The 14,933-nt window shown below is 33.7% G+C and overlaps 1 protein-coding gene across 1 annotated transcript; it reads right to left on the bottom strand.

The window, feature by feature from the left end:
- Nucleotides 1-3,098: 3,098 nt before the first annotated feature.
- LOC120224741 (olfactory receptor 13G1) lies at nt 3,099-4,022 on the bottom strand. The gene has a single exon (XM_039222993.1). The coding sequence runs from the start codon at nt 4,020-4,022 to the stop codon at nt 3,099-3,101; it is 924 nt and encodes a 307-aa protein (XP_039078924.1).
- Nucleotides 4,023-14,933: the final 10,911 nt, after the last annotated feature.

The raw sequence follows: 14,933 nt of genomic DNA, 5'->3' as shown, positions 1-14,933 counted from the left end.
TATAAATAAAATAAATATTAATGGTAGTCAAAAATTTTAAAGATATAATTTTAAGCTAAACCTTATACCTACCTCCAAGTGGCATATTGCAACTGGTTTTCCAGTGGTCTGTGTTGGTATCTCCCTCTCTCAATGCAATTTTATACAACTATTAAGCTTGTGATCCCAAATCTGTAGTTATATTTGTTGATAGATATCAAAGCAATTGGAATAATATAAATACCTTCTTACTTTTCCCATGTATGTTAACTACAAATTTGTTCAGGGATGCCAAGTGCCTCATTTCCAAATTTGCTCCTCCAGTCAGTGCTTACAGTTTAACACGGTACAGTGATATAGTTATGTCCAATGTGAGGTAAGTGCATGGTTTTTGAGCAATTCTTAGTTTTCTAATGTGAAATGCACTTTGAATATCTTACAGTTGTATTTATTTATTTTTTTAAATGTTTTATTTATTTCTAGGAGAGAGAGAGACAGCGCGAGGAGGGGAGGGTCAGAGAGTGAGGGAGTCACAGACTGAAACAGGCTCCAGGCTCTGAGCTGGCAGTCAGCACAGAGCCCGACGCGGGGCTCGAACCCATGAACCGAGAGATCATCATTTAAGCGAAAGTCGGACGCTTAACCGACTAAGCCACCCAGGCGCTCCACAGTTTTATTTTTTGATCATATATCAATAAAGCTGAAAAAAAAAGTGTTTAAAAAAATAGGTGAAGACTCGCACGCCCTTTAACATCTCCACCTTTAGCATTCATTCTGCCTGGACCATGATTCAGATGCCTAGTGCTACAAAAATCATTAATTAGTTTCGGGAAAACAGTATAGAAGAACAAAACAAATGAAGGATGCTAGTTCTTTGCTACTATATTTGAACAGCTATAGACACAATTGACTATTGCACACCAGGGTTCCATTATATGATGCATAAATCTATTCACTGGTTTAAAAGGACAGAAGTAGTAGTCTATATTATCTGTAGCTGAACATATTAGAAATTTAGCAAGACTTTGTCCTACTTTTGTGTTCAATAGAAGAGGATATTTATCCAATGAAATATAAAATAATCTATATGAGTTCCAAACCCAGAGTGAGCTGCCTCATGAAAACAGTGTTCTAAGTGAAATAGCCCAAATCATTGTAGACTATTAATCATGTGCAAATGAAGTACTAGATACAATGAAGGCAGCATTCTTTTTATATCCCAATTCTCATCCCACAATCACATATCAACACATAAATGGCACAAAATATTGAAAGAACTCTTGATCTCTTACTCTTAAACTAAAAGTGCTCAACAGACTTAAGTCTAAGATGAATGTTTGCAATGCTAAGGGGTATAGGGTACTGTAGAAAAAAATATGGAGAAGATACAATTTCAACTTCACTCAGTCTATTGTTTCCTATGGGTAACAAACACATAAATATTCTAGACAACTAGCTATACACGGAATTCATTTTTATGTTGGATGACTTGTATATGTCAGTATAACAGGTTACTTAGAAAATCACACAAGATAGTCCTAAATATATCGATGTGGTATCCCCTCATATACATTTTGCAAAATATAATAATAAGCAAAATAATATAGAAGACACAACAGAACAAATTCTTAGAGAAGAGAGTCCATAATCAAATTTTCTTCTAAAACTGTCCACATAAAATAAAAATTCAGGGGCGTCTGGGTGGCTCAGTCAGTTAAGCGTCTGACTTCAGCTCAGGTCGTGATCTCACTGTTCATGGGTTCGAGTCCCACCTTTGGCTCTGTGCTGACAGCTAGTTCAGAGCCTGGAGCCTGTTTCAGATTCTGTGTCTCCCTCTCTCTCTGACCCTCCCCTCCTCATGCTGTCTCTCTCTCTCTCAGAAATAAATAAAACATTAAAAATATAATTTGGAGGCTCCTGGGTGGCTCAGTCGGTTAAGCGTCCGACTTCAGCTCAGGTCATGATCTCACAGTTTGTGGGTTCGAGCCCCATGTCGGGCTCTGTGCTGACCACTAACTCAGTACCTGGAACCTGCTTCAGATTCTGTATCTCTTTCTCTCTCTCTGACCATCCCTTGCTCACGCTGTGTGTGTGTGTCTCTCTCTCAGAAATAAATAAAAAAAATTAAATGTAAAAAAAAATTAAAAATTAAAAAAAAAATCACAGAACAACAGCATCCAAAAACACCCTATAATAGAGCAAGGTAGAAACTCATCCACTCCATTGACATACCTGAGCACAGATGAAAATAACAACAGAACCCAAACCTCAGAAATGATAGGTATCCTCTTTTCCTTGTTAATGTGATCTACTTATTATTATTTTTGGCAATTACAACTGAATTTCCTCGTACGTACATTTCTATTGTTTTCTGCCCCAATCTAGAGAAAATCCTCCTAGATTGATATTTGTGCCCGCAGACAAATGCTTGTACATATGCATAAATAAGAACGGGAAACCACATATACATTTTTAGAAATTTTGGGATATATATCATGTTATATATTTACGTGAGATAGTATATATATTACATTATGGACATTGTTAAAATTAAAAACATAAAATTGTGGAGAGAATGAGAAAGCCAAGGATTAGAATAAGAATAAGAGAAACATTTCCCATTTCCTGTGATTAGTTGTGAAAATTTTCATGAAAGAAAGTAATTTAGAAATATGCAGAATAAGGAGTATAAATCAGTAGTGAAATGGTAATAAATGTATTTTATTTTTTATTTTTTCAAGTTTATTTCATTTTGAGAAAGGCAGAGACAGCATGAGTTGGGGAGGGGTACGGGGGGTGCGGCAGAGAATCCCAAGCAGGATCTTTGCTGTCCAGGCAGAGCCCAGTGCAGGGGCTCAAATCCAAGAAACTGTGGGATCATGACCTGAGCTGAAACCAAGAGCCAGAGGCTTAGCTGACTGAGCCACCTAGGTGCCTCAGAAATAACTTCACTTTAGAAATGAAGAGCAAGGAAGACATGTTCAATGTAATGAAACAGTCTCACTTTTAAGAGAGAGTAGGGAAATTTGGGAAGGAAGTACCTATGAACGATCAGTAAAATATGAGATGTTCTAGGAGATGATTCTAGAGTAGAGAGTTGATATTCTCTTGTGAAATCACTAATGTTTCAGAAATGCAAAGACTTTCTGAATCCCTGTCTGCATCTCCTTGTTTCGGAAACTATACACGATTGGGTTTAATGTTGGGGTCACCAGAGTATAGAGTGCAGCTATCACCTTGTCCCTTTCAAATGAATAGCTGGAAGCAGGGCGGATATAAGTGTAGATTACAGGGGAGTAGTAAAGGGACACCACTATGAGGTGGGATGAGCATGTTGAAAAAGCTTTCCTCTTGCCTTCTGCTGTGCGGATGCGGAGAATGGCAGCAATGATAAAACCATAGGACATGCAGGTGAGGCTGAAGTCACCTATGGCCAAAGAAATATCAGCAACATATACCATCACCTCATTAATTCTCACGGGGCTGCAGGACAAAGACAGCAATGGGGGTATCTCACAGAAGAAGTGGTCGATGTTATTTGGCCCACAGAATGTCAGGTTCAGGATAAGACCTGTGTGTACCCAGGAATTGGTTACTGCAATTGCCATGGCAATGCTAAGCAAGGCCACACACATATGGTGGTTCATAATAGTGCTGTAGCGAAGAGGAAAACAGATGGCCACATAACGGTCATAGGCCATTGTGGTGAAGAGAACCATCTCAGCCCCCAAGGACCATGTGAAGAAGAAGAGCTGGGACATGCAGCTTCCATATGAAATACTCTTTTCTGATGTAAGCATGGTCTCCAGCATCTTTGGTATAATGCTTGTTGTGCAGATGATATCCACAATAGCCAGTGCCAGGAGGAACACATACATGGGTGTATGCAAGGTGATGTTATAGATTATGGCAATGATAATCAGCCCATTGCCAAAAAAGGCCACAAGATACATGCAGAGAAAGACAATGAAGAGAACTCCCTGAAGTTCAGAATTTTGGGTGAGGCCCAGAATCATAAACTCAGTTACAATGCTGTTATTCATTGTGCTTTGATGACACACGCTGCAGTGAGTGAACAATAAGGAATTAAAATGATGTGGTTGATGTGTGATGTGTGTGTGTGTGCATGTGGATTTAGTGATTGTGTGTTGATTTGATACAACTTTGTAGCAAGAATTCCTTTATGACAGAGTATGATGGAGGTGTATCTTTCAGACAATATCTTCTATCTTCCAAATGGATATAATTTTCTGATGCACGTTCTTCAATTAATGACTCCACTAAACTGAAGCCAGTGGTTGAGAAGAAAAATATAAGAAAAATAAATATATTCAAGTATTTCAGTATTATCATTTTGAGTTAAACTTATTTGAGCATAATTCTCATATATAAGGAATATAATACAAATAGTTACATATTTCACCAATTGTCAGCTGTATGCTATCTTTCTTGAAATATACATGAGTAAAAATATCTAGAACAATAGAAACTGAAAGGACTAATTGTATTGGGAAGCCTTCAGCAGCAGAAAGACCAACAGAATATTCTGAGGCTGGATATTTAGAGAGCATTGGATAATTTATTGGTGCCTAAGAACTAAACAATTTAATTAAATGCCTGTCTTATATTTTTTTCTTCAGTTTCAGAGGAGCATTCTTAAGATTGCATGAACTAATTTGTTATAATGTTATATAATGGTAATAAAATTGGATATGAAAATCGAAGATCTAGGATTGCATCTTCATTTTATTATAGCTGTGAACTGACCATTGAAATGTCATAAGCTTCATATTATGAAATCTCTTTTTATTTCCAAAAATAGTGTAAATTGGAGAAATGTTAGATATTATACAGAAAATACAAAAGTTTATTAGGGATACCCAAAGAAAGAAACAACTGGAAAAAAGTTTTCTGGAAAATGTCCAAAAGATTTATGAGGGGAATTCTTGTTCTTTTCATTGCTCCCCAAAACTTATCTAGCATTTTGTCATCTGCTGTCTTTTTTGCTTATTTATTTGGATAGATCTGTTTTTATGCCTAGTCACCATTCTGCATGGATGCATGACTGTAAGTACTATTATGACATGGTGTCTCTCGTAAAAGTGTTCAAGGTAATTGAGAATTTAGTAATAAATTTATGCTTCATAATTGTTCTTTGACTTTTCAGAGATCACATTGTATTTCTTTTACCTAAACAGAAGTACAAATCATTTTTGAGACCACATTCAGTGTGATTTGCTCCTCCAAACCCTGAAAGCTGAATTACTGATTTGCTAAATTTAATGGACTAATAATTTCCTAAATTTACTGACTAATCCCATGTGTAGCTGTTCATACCAGTAGAAAAAAGTATTTTGTCAAATCTCTAAATTACCTTGTGAATCCCTAGACTAATGTCTTGTTTTCTCATAGCGAAAGGATGTAACACCTGTCAATACTTGCATCTATGATATATGACAGGCTCTGTGTTAGATATTCTGTAGATATGATATCAACATGCCATGGCCATGGTGGAACTTTAATATTGTCATCTTTATGCAGTTGATAAGAAAACAGTGCACTGAGAGATAAAAGAACAGAAGCCAAGATTATATATCTCATAAGTGGAAGAGCTAGGATTGACACTCTTGGTGCAAAATGAACAAAACATATAAAATTTCTAATTAAAATAAAGGAAGAAAGTTTTACTTGAGCCCAAATAAGGAAAACTTCCAGGAATACACAATCTTCACAAAGAGAGTGCTCTGGAGAAGGGATGTCTAATACAAGATTATATATATATGTATATAATATATATATATATAATAACAATATATATATATTGTTGTTGTTCCATCAAGAATTATAAATTATCATGATGAAAGATATCTCATGGTATAGATAAACCACATCTTCTTGAATACTACATGGCAATGAGAAACAATGAAATCTGGCCATGTGTAGCAACATGGATGGACCTTGAGGGTGTTATGCTGAGCGAAATAAGTCAGGCAGAGAAGGACAAATATCATATGTTTGCACGTATAGGAGGATTAGGAGGAACTTGACAAGGGGGAGAAGAAGGGCGGAAATGGTGGGGGAAAGGGAGAGAGGCAAACCATGAGAGACTCTTGAATGCTGACAAAAACTGAGGACTGATGGATGTGGGGGGGTGGGGGGGATGGGCATGGAGGAGGGCACTTTGGGGATGAGCACTGAGTGTTATGTGGAAACTAATTTGACAATAAACTATTTGTAAAAAAAATAAATAAATAAAATAAAAAAAAGAAAGATATCTCAGAAAATTATAAACTTCATTTTGTTTTTAGTATGTACAAGGTTGTAGGCTTTGGAGGTATGGGAATGGAACTTAGGGATTTTTTACTCTTATTTTTGGTTTGGAATTTTTTTAAGGTTATTTGCTAGTGAAGCAAATGACAATGTGTGCTCAGGGCAGAAATGGAGCTTATGTTTTGAAGTTTAGTGAAGTCATTCTGATCTTGGTAAATGTGCAGCTTCCTTGTGACCCAGAAGGAAGGCCCACAAACATTAAAATTTGAAAATTTCCTTTATCACATCTAGATTGTCTGACCTTTAACAAATTGATATTAACCTCCCAGCTATATGTTTTCAGGTAAAATACAAAATAGTATAACAAACATACACAAAACTGAATTTAAAGAACATTAGAGTTTTATTCTGAATGAGATATTACTTGAAACAAGAAGATATAGATAAGATAGTTGGTATCTGAAATTCAATTAAAATATTTTAATTTTTAAAATATCTGATATTAAAATGAATGATAATGAATCTTTGACATACTGAGTGTTGAATATATTTTCAAATTAGATTAGGAGGTGTTAGTTTGGTTATTCCATCTGAGTCAGAGATCTGCCATCAAAGATATTGGGATTAATTTATAAGACAACAGTCCTTTTCATGCCTATGTGATCTTAGCCACCAAAATAGGCACTCAAATATAAAGTGATGATGAAGAAGACAAAGCTTCAATTTTCTTTGGAGAATTGTTATCTATCAATGTAAATAAGGCTACTTGTCTATTTAAATGTTAGTGATTAATTTCCTTCGAGCTGGATGTGCAGGAGAAATTCAGTCCAAGATACAAAATGAAATTTCATACAATGTTGAAATTTTGCAAAAATATTGTGAAATTCACCTCTGGTTAACTGTCTCTGAGTTAAGAACAAAAGAGTGAGGGTACCTGGAGATTCCTTTTCTCATCTCTTATTGGGATGTTCTATCCCATTCACAGTATTAACAGCATTAGTTGGGACTTGTTCTCCGTGCTGGTTGTAAGAATTCAGATACTTACTGTGTGCAAATAAAGGGAAATCCGAAAGAGGAGCCTCATATAGTTCACTGATAGAATAAGGTATATATTGACTATAGTAACTTTGTTGAAAATATCCATTATTGACTCCAGGTAAAGCTATATAATTTCATCAATCCACAGGCGTCCAATACATAGTCAATACTTTCTATTGAAGTTCTACAAATGAAGTATACCTGGCTTGCATGTTATCTTCAACCATAAAAGGCCATAGTATACAATTTTTTAAAGCCTGCTTACATCAGCAGGGAACATATTTCTCCAGCTTTTCTAACTTAAAAGCCATTGACCCTTGGCCATGTCCTTTTCTGTTCCTCTCGCCTGGAATTATTTACACCTCTTTAGTTATTATGTTTAATCCAACTCAGATATTCTGTTGATTTAAATTTGGAAGTATGAAAATCTGTGAAATTTAGTTAGAATTAGGTTAACACCTAGGACGTATATCTTGATTCTGGAAATTTTTGTCCATGAGATTGCATTTTTAAGGTACATTCTCTGAGTCTCAGTCTATCCTCATTGTTTAAATAGAGAATAAAAGCAGTGGTAAACTTTGAGTTGCTCTGAGAATTAAACAATGAATACAAATTCTTAGCCCACATTGAGCTGTCAATTAAATATAATAATAATCATTATTTACAATCCAAAGGTAATAAATTTAATCAGAGTTTTAACACTGAGAATTTTAAATTAATTATGGAGCCACTTTTAATGACTAATGGAAGGAAAAAAATTCTAATATTGCATTTGAAATTATTGAATAACTATTATAATATAAGAATAAGCAGATTGGGTTAAAACAATAAAATATAATCAATTAAATCTAATTATAATTAAGACGCCTTCATTCAACAAATATTTAAAGGTCACACTTCGTCCTAGTCATTATGTTATTATATTTAATTATAATGATGCAGAAAATATGTTCTTACTTTTCTCAGGCATAATGGTAAAACAATAAACATGTATTAAAATGATGGGAAAGTTATTAGAGATATAGAACAATTTTCTATTGTGATACAGTTGACTTAAGTTGGTCTTAGATAGGATTTTGGAAAATCTAATAAAAAAACATTGAATGCATTATTTTGGAAAGGTAAGTAATTTTCAATGACCGTGAAAGAGAAGAGACAAAATAATTTCCAAACAAAAATAAGGAGGTATGAAGTACGAATGAATCTGAGAAATGGCAAGTACTTTCACTAGAAGACAATGACAGTATGCATAGAATTATTGTGTAATGTGAAGTGTAACAATGTAGGATTTATTCAGATTATTATGTTATAATAAGTTATTGTGTTGTCTATAGGCATAAAGGAGAATTTGGAAAAACCTTAGAGAGGAAGTAGTATGTGTTTCTCCCAATTTTTAGAAAGATAACCCTGAAGACAATCTAGAAACTAAAAGGAGGAATTATGCTATCAATTTTGGACAGAGACAGTTTATAAGCACCAATTGATTTGTAGGACAATATCACTTTAATTACATTTAGCATAAGGATGTGCTTGTAATAACTAGTTACCAGAATAAAATAAAATTTATATAATAAAATATAAACTATTTATAAAAGAATTTAGACAAGTTAATTTTAATTGTTTGCCAGGATGCAGGTACTCTGATAAATGAACATCAACTCCTTCCTTGAGGAAGAGAATTGTGGTCACTGTGTTTCCTGACTCCTAGAACTCAGAGCATTTATTAGAAATTTCATACTGATGTTTTATTTATGTGTCACTTGTTTTGCTATTTTATTTAGTCATGACAACAAGATTAGTTAATAATTAAGAATGTTAATGTTCCTACTTTAAATATGATGTGGTTGGTAAAGTTTGGTACATTTGACAAACTTGCTTACTGTTACACAATCAGACATTGGTGAAAGGTAGATCTGAATCCAGGGAATGTAATAAAGAAACTCTCTCATGTTATAATTTATAAGATAATGCTATACTGATCCAACTCTTAGATCTCAATATATTCTTCCAAATTATCAACAACAACATCATCATAATCTGTTTTCCAATGTCTTCATCTTCACTGCTGGCATGTGAAGCCAGCACATCAATGTGCTTTTAAATGGTCTCCTAAAATTGTTAGGAACTCACCACAGCTTCCTCCCTGTTCTCTGGGATTAGAGTGGTACAATGTACTCTGTGCTCTCATATTCCTAATAATTTATTTTATACAATTTCATTTTAGGCAACTTTCTATTAGGAAAGTTTAAGTCACAGGTGCTTTTAAGTCAAGCTTTGTTGACTTAAAAAGGAAAAACATTAAAAATATTTTATTTTCACAGCTTAAGTAGTGAAAATGAAAGTGGTCATTTCTCAGTTTTTAAAGACTTTGAAAATATCAAAGAAAGACAATATTGAAAGACCGATGTGTTGGGAAATAGAATGCAGTGTAAATTATGCAAATATAACGCAGTATAAATTATAGCCTTACCATCATTCAGATAATAAATTATCTAGGTTAGCCTGGGACTGCCCTCGTTTAGCCACTGGAAGTCCCATGTCTTAGAAATCTTGTCTCTAGCAAACTGAGACAGTTGGTCACACTAGAACACATGAAGCCTGTGTAATGCCTATTCCTGAGAATCTCAGCCATACATTAACTTACAAAGCATTTCATTTTCCAAATTTGGGCAAATATAGTATTACAAATTCAACTTTAAACTCATCACTCTCCTTGTTTAAAAGTTTATCAGAGTCCACAATCCAATTGGCAGATTTTCCATGGAGTAGGAGAGAAATAATGGGAATCTTGAACTAAGTCAAATCATCTGGATTCCATGTTTTCCTATAGTAATGAGTTGTGTGTTTGAAAACTGTTAATAAACAATAAGATCTTACAAAAGGTATATTGAAATAAGGAATTGAGAACCACTTTATAACAAAGTATTCTGGAAAATAAAGAATACATGGATTCAGGAGCCAGGACGCAGGGGTTTGTTACGCATTATTGTTTGAAGTTATTGCTGACTTCTTTGTCAACACTTGCCCAAAGGTATCTTGAAAAACCAAGCCAACTATCTACCTCCTCTGGAAGAGTTCTAAGATTATTGCAGTTTAACTGCTATCTCTTATACTTACTTTTACTTCAGGTCTTTAGTAGTAATTATACTATTTTATGGAGATTTATTTATTTTAGATATCATATAATTTTATATGCCAGATTTATACCTCTGTAATTAGAAATCAGCTTTTGGAAGTTGAAATATTCTATATATTCTCTTTTATTTCTTGCTTTACCCTATCTCCTTATTTATACCCTATATACATATTGCAGCATCCAAAATAACTATAGTTTACTCATTTATTTAACTAAGAGAGAAGTGTCAGTAAAAGAGGTTTTTAAAAATTAAATTCTATAGTGTAAATGTAAATAAGTACAAAAAACCTGAAATGTACTATCTGAATATTTTCAAATGTTCAGTTCAGTAATGTTAAGTATATGCACCTTACTTTACAATCTCCAGAACTTTCTTTTTTATCATGTAACACTGAAACTCTACCCATTAGACAAATTCTTATTTCTATTTCTCTCTTCCCATAGTCTCTGCCAACCACCAATGTACTTTCTGATTCTTTCAGTTTAATTATTCTAAATTACTACTACAAGTTGAATCATACAGTATTTGTCTTTTTGTAGTTGGATTATTTTATTTAGCACAATGCCATTAAGGTTCATCCATACTGTAAATGTGTCAGAAAATCTTTCTTTTTAAAAGTTGAATGATATTACACTGTGAGTAGACAACACATTTTGTTTGCTTATTTATGAGTTAATATGCCTTGAGTTGCTTCTGCCTTTTGGCTATTGTAAAAAATGTTAGTATGAACATTGGTGTGCAAATATCTCCTTGATATCTTGTCAATTCTTTTAGATATATACCATAAAGTAGAATTACTATAAAAGTTTTTGGGTATTGAATAAATGCAAATATTTTCAATACAGTTGGAAAATAAAATACCGTATCATAGATTCTTTTATGTGATGCATAGAATGTGCACATCAAATAAAGCTACATTTCTGAGATATATTTAAAACAGCTAAGAATATTTTTGGTACATTGAGAAGTTTTGAAAACCCATTTTAAACAACTTTGGTAATTAAAGGAAATATTCTTAAAAATAAAACCCAGATATTCCTACCACACTAATAATAGTATACAAACCTAAGTTTAGTTGACTTTGTTCTAAACTCCAATTTGTGCATATTAGATATTACATGAAAATTAAGAAGTAGGGGGACAATGTAAATACACTTATCATAAATAAGTGTCCCCTCTTTTTGACTGAATTTTAATCCATGGATTTTTTTAAATATAAATGTGCCTAAAGAAGAACTAAAGAAGTTACTTGGTTCAAATATATTTCTACATAGGTCACAATTTCATGGTGACTAGAAAGATTAGAATGTCTACAAATACTTACTTTAGGTCTTTGCAGAGTATCACCATGTTCAAACAGTAACCTGTGTTCAGTTACTATAAAAAATTGAAAATAAGGATAATAGCTCTTTTTGTTTGCAGTCAACAGACTTCTTTTATATTTGCTTAAGTATTATTAATATACTTAAGATCAATCGAAATGTTTCTTGACTCAAAAACAAGGGACCACCGGTGACAACACCTTCAGACCAAGTTTCTCACAGTTAAGTTAATACAGATCTCAGAGGAGCAATTAAAATAACTCTGCATTTATTACTAATTACATGTGGAATGACTTTTCCGTGCCACTATTTCTCTATATCTCCACATTGTATCCCATGAGACTATCTTCATGGAGTAGAAAATCTGAGTAATAAGAGATACCAGGAGCGTCATATAGAGACAAAATTATATTCAAATAACAGATGGATGGGCATTGTTACAAAAGCAATTATACCATCCTAGACAATGGAAACCTCTCCCCCTCCAAAAAAATAAGCATAAGAAGTAGTGGCAAGAAATTGATTCAAAGTCAAAGGTTAAAACAGTGATCATAAAAGTTCAGTTTAGCCCTCTACACTGTGAGGCAGGAGTCTACAAATAATCTATGGGATGGCATTTGGCTCTTAGTTAATGAACATAACAAACTCCTCAATTAAATTTATTTCTGAATTGAATTGAATTATTTGAAAATCTGTTCTGGTCAACGTTTTGATGTTGTTCATGTATATCCATACACAAATGTAATTTATGTGTGTGATGTACTCACAATGAAACAACATCATCTTGTGTCTCTACTATATATCCTCATGGTTTCAAATATCCATTGGAATTCAAACACAAACTTCCATGATTACCATATAGACTTCTTTCTTCTATTTTGTTTAATCTCAGAGAAAAAGTACACAGGTGATATTAGAGCTTTATCGAAACATTTTATTTATTTTGAGAGAGATAGAGCATGTGCACATGAGTCAGTGGGGGAGGGGGAGAGTGAGAGGAAGAAAGAAAATCCCAAGGAGGCTTTTGACTGTCACCATTGAGCCATACAAGAGGCTCAATCTCAGGAACACTGAAATCATTACCTGAGCCAAAATCAAGAGTTGACACTTACCAGATTGTGGCACCAAGCTACCCCTACATCATTTTTAACAGTCTGCCAGGCAATAGCCTAAATGTTTATTTAATGTTTATAATAAACATGGTGTTCCTAAATATTAGTTAAGTATATCAGACTGTCAAAGAAAAAAGAATGAATGAGGAAGTATCATATGTAATAGTAGTCATATGGCCAAATAAAAATTAGTCTGAAGTCTAACTCTAATTGTTAGTTCCTAAAGAATGTTTGCTATTGAACCAATGGACATAACTTGTTTTGGTAATATTTTTAAAGTAAGATGGTCTACTTCCTTCTACAATAATGAACATGTTTATCAATATATGACTTTAAACACATACCTTGAAACAATATATAGTATTTCCAGGTGTTATGAGTGACTGGAAAATGGATCAGAATAACCTAATTTTAAAAATTTAGGGTGCAAGGGTGGAGAGGAGGGTAGCACTCTGCTATGGGATGCTGAGCTAAGTTGGCCCTTCAAACACATTGCTGTTGGCCAACCATACCATTTTACTCTTCTTTTAGGAGGGAGTAGAGAGAGAATGTTAAGACTCTGAGGAGAGAGACAAAATGGATCTCTGTCAATTTGCTTCCCCTGATCTTTTTCTCTGTTGCAATTTCTATCAGTTCAATTATATGGACTTTTGATTTAAAATATCACATATTGTCACATTCTTCCTTTAAGTCTGTCAAATTAAATCATATATCTAAAATAGATACTCTTGAATGCTGAAAACAAACTGAGAGCTTGTGGGAGAGAGGAAAGGGGGGTGATGGGCATGGAGGAGGGCACTTGTGGGGATGAGTACTGGATGTTATATGGAATCCAACTTGACAATAAACTATTAAAATAAAATAAAACTATTGTGTGTGCAAGGAATTTGTTAAGATATATTTGTGGTACAAGCATCCCTCTGTCATTATGAAAGTGTTTTTTTTAATGTAACAAAGAAACTATTGTATGCTTTATTTCATATGTATTGCTATGGAGTAATTGCATCGACTTTCTTTTCCTTAGTTTTGCATGGCATATCATTTTCTATCTTTATATTGACATATTTTCTTTGCCATCATTTGAAAATATGTAAGTGAAAAACAATGTTGTTTTTAATAAAATTGTAATATCTTAATTTTAGTATTTTATTTGCCTTTAATTTTACTCTAGATACATTTGTGTTTGTTTTCTTAATATTTGTTTTCCATTTGTTTTGTTCTCCTTTCTGTATTTTTGATTAATGTATTTTATTATCCCAATTTTTATCCTCATTACTTGAGAAGTTCTGTATTTTTTCATAATGATTTTGGTGTATATGCTTGAGATTGTAATATGCATCCTTGACTTGTTACAGGCTAATGGAAATTATTTCTTTTAGGCTTTCCAAGAGATATTATGCTTTGGGAACACTTGGGAACATTTTAGTCCATTCTAACTTTGCATTAATTTTATCATGATTTTTACTGCTACACATGACTCTACCACCCATGAGCTATATTGCTTATTTATCAACATTCCTTTACATCTATTCTTATATTTACCATTTTTATTGTTCTTCCTCTCTCCTGCATATCCTTTCCTGTATATGACCATTTTGTTTTCTTGACTAACTCTGCTTTTATTTCAGAGTCACAGGTTTCCTGACAACAAATTCTTCTAGTTTTCATATGTGTGAAACATTTTTATATTGCTTGTAATTCTGCAAAATATGGTTACTGGGTATATAATTTAAGTTGGATATTATATGAATTCCAATTTAAGATGGCAATGTTGGAAGACCCTGAACTCACTTTCTCCATAGACCACACAAAATGATATCTATTAATAGAGCAATTCTTCCTGAAGAAGACCTGAGAGCCGACTGAAGAGATTCTAGTTTGTAAGTATTAAGCTCTGGAACTCCATCAATCACTGGAGAAGCTGCTGGAACTCTCTCAGGGTTAGGAGATTGGAGAGTGATATGTTTTATACTCCCTTCCCCTTGAATGCACAGACCAGAGCAGAGTGCTGTCACCACCCCCAGCATGAGCTTCAGATAAGCCCTGGGTCTCCAGGCCACACCAGCCCTGGTCAT

This window comes from Hyaena hyaena, unplaced genomic scaffold (assembly GCF_003009895.1).
Source record: "Hyaena hyaena isolate Hyena2069 unplaced genomic scaffold, ASM300989v1 scaffold_1247, whole genome shotgun sequence".
Lineage (NCBI taxonomy): Eukaryota > Metazoa > Chordata > Mammalia > Carnivora > Hyaenidae > Hyaena > Hyaena hyaena.
Note: the sequence above shows the minus strand (reverse complement) of the source record. Positions and strands in the feature narration are given on the sequence as shown.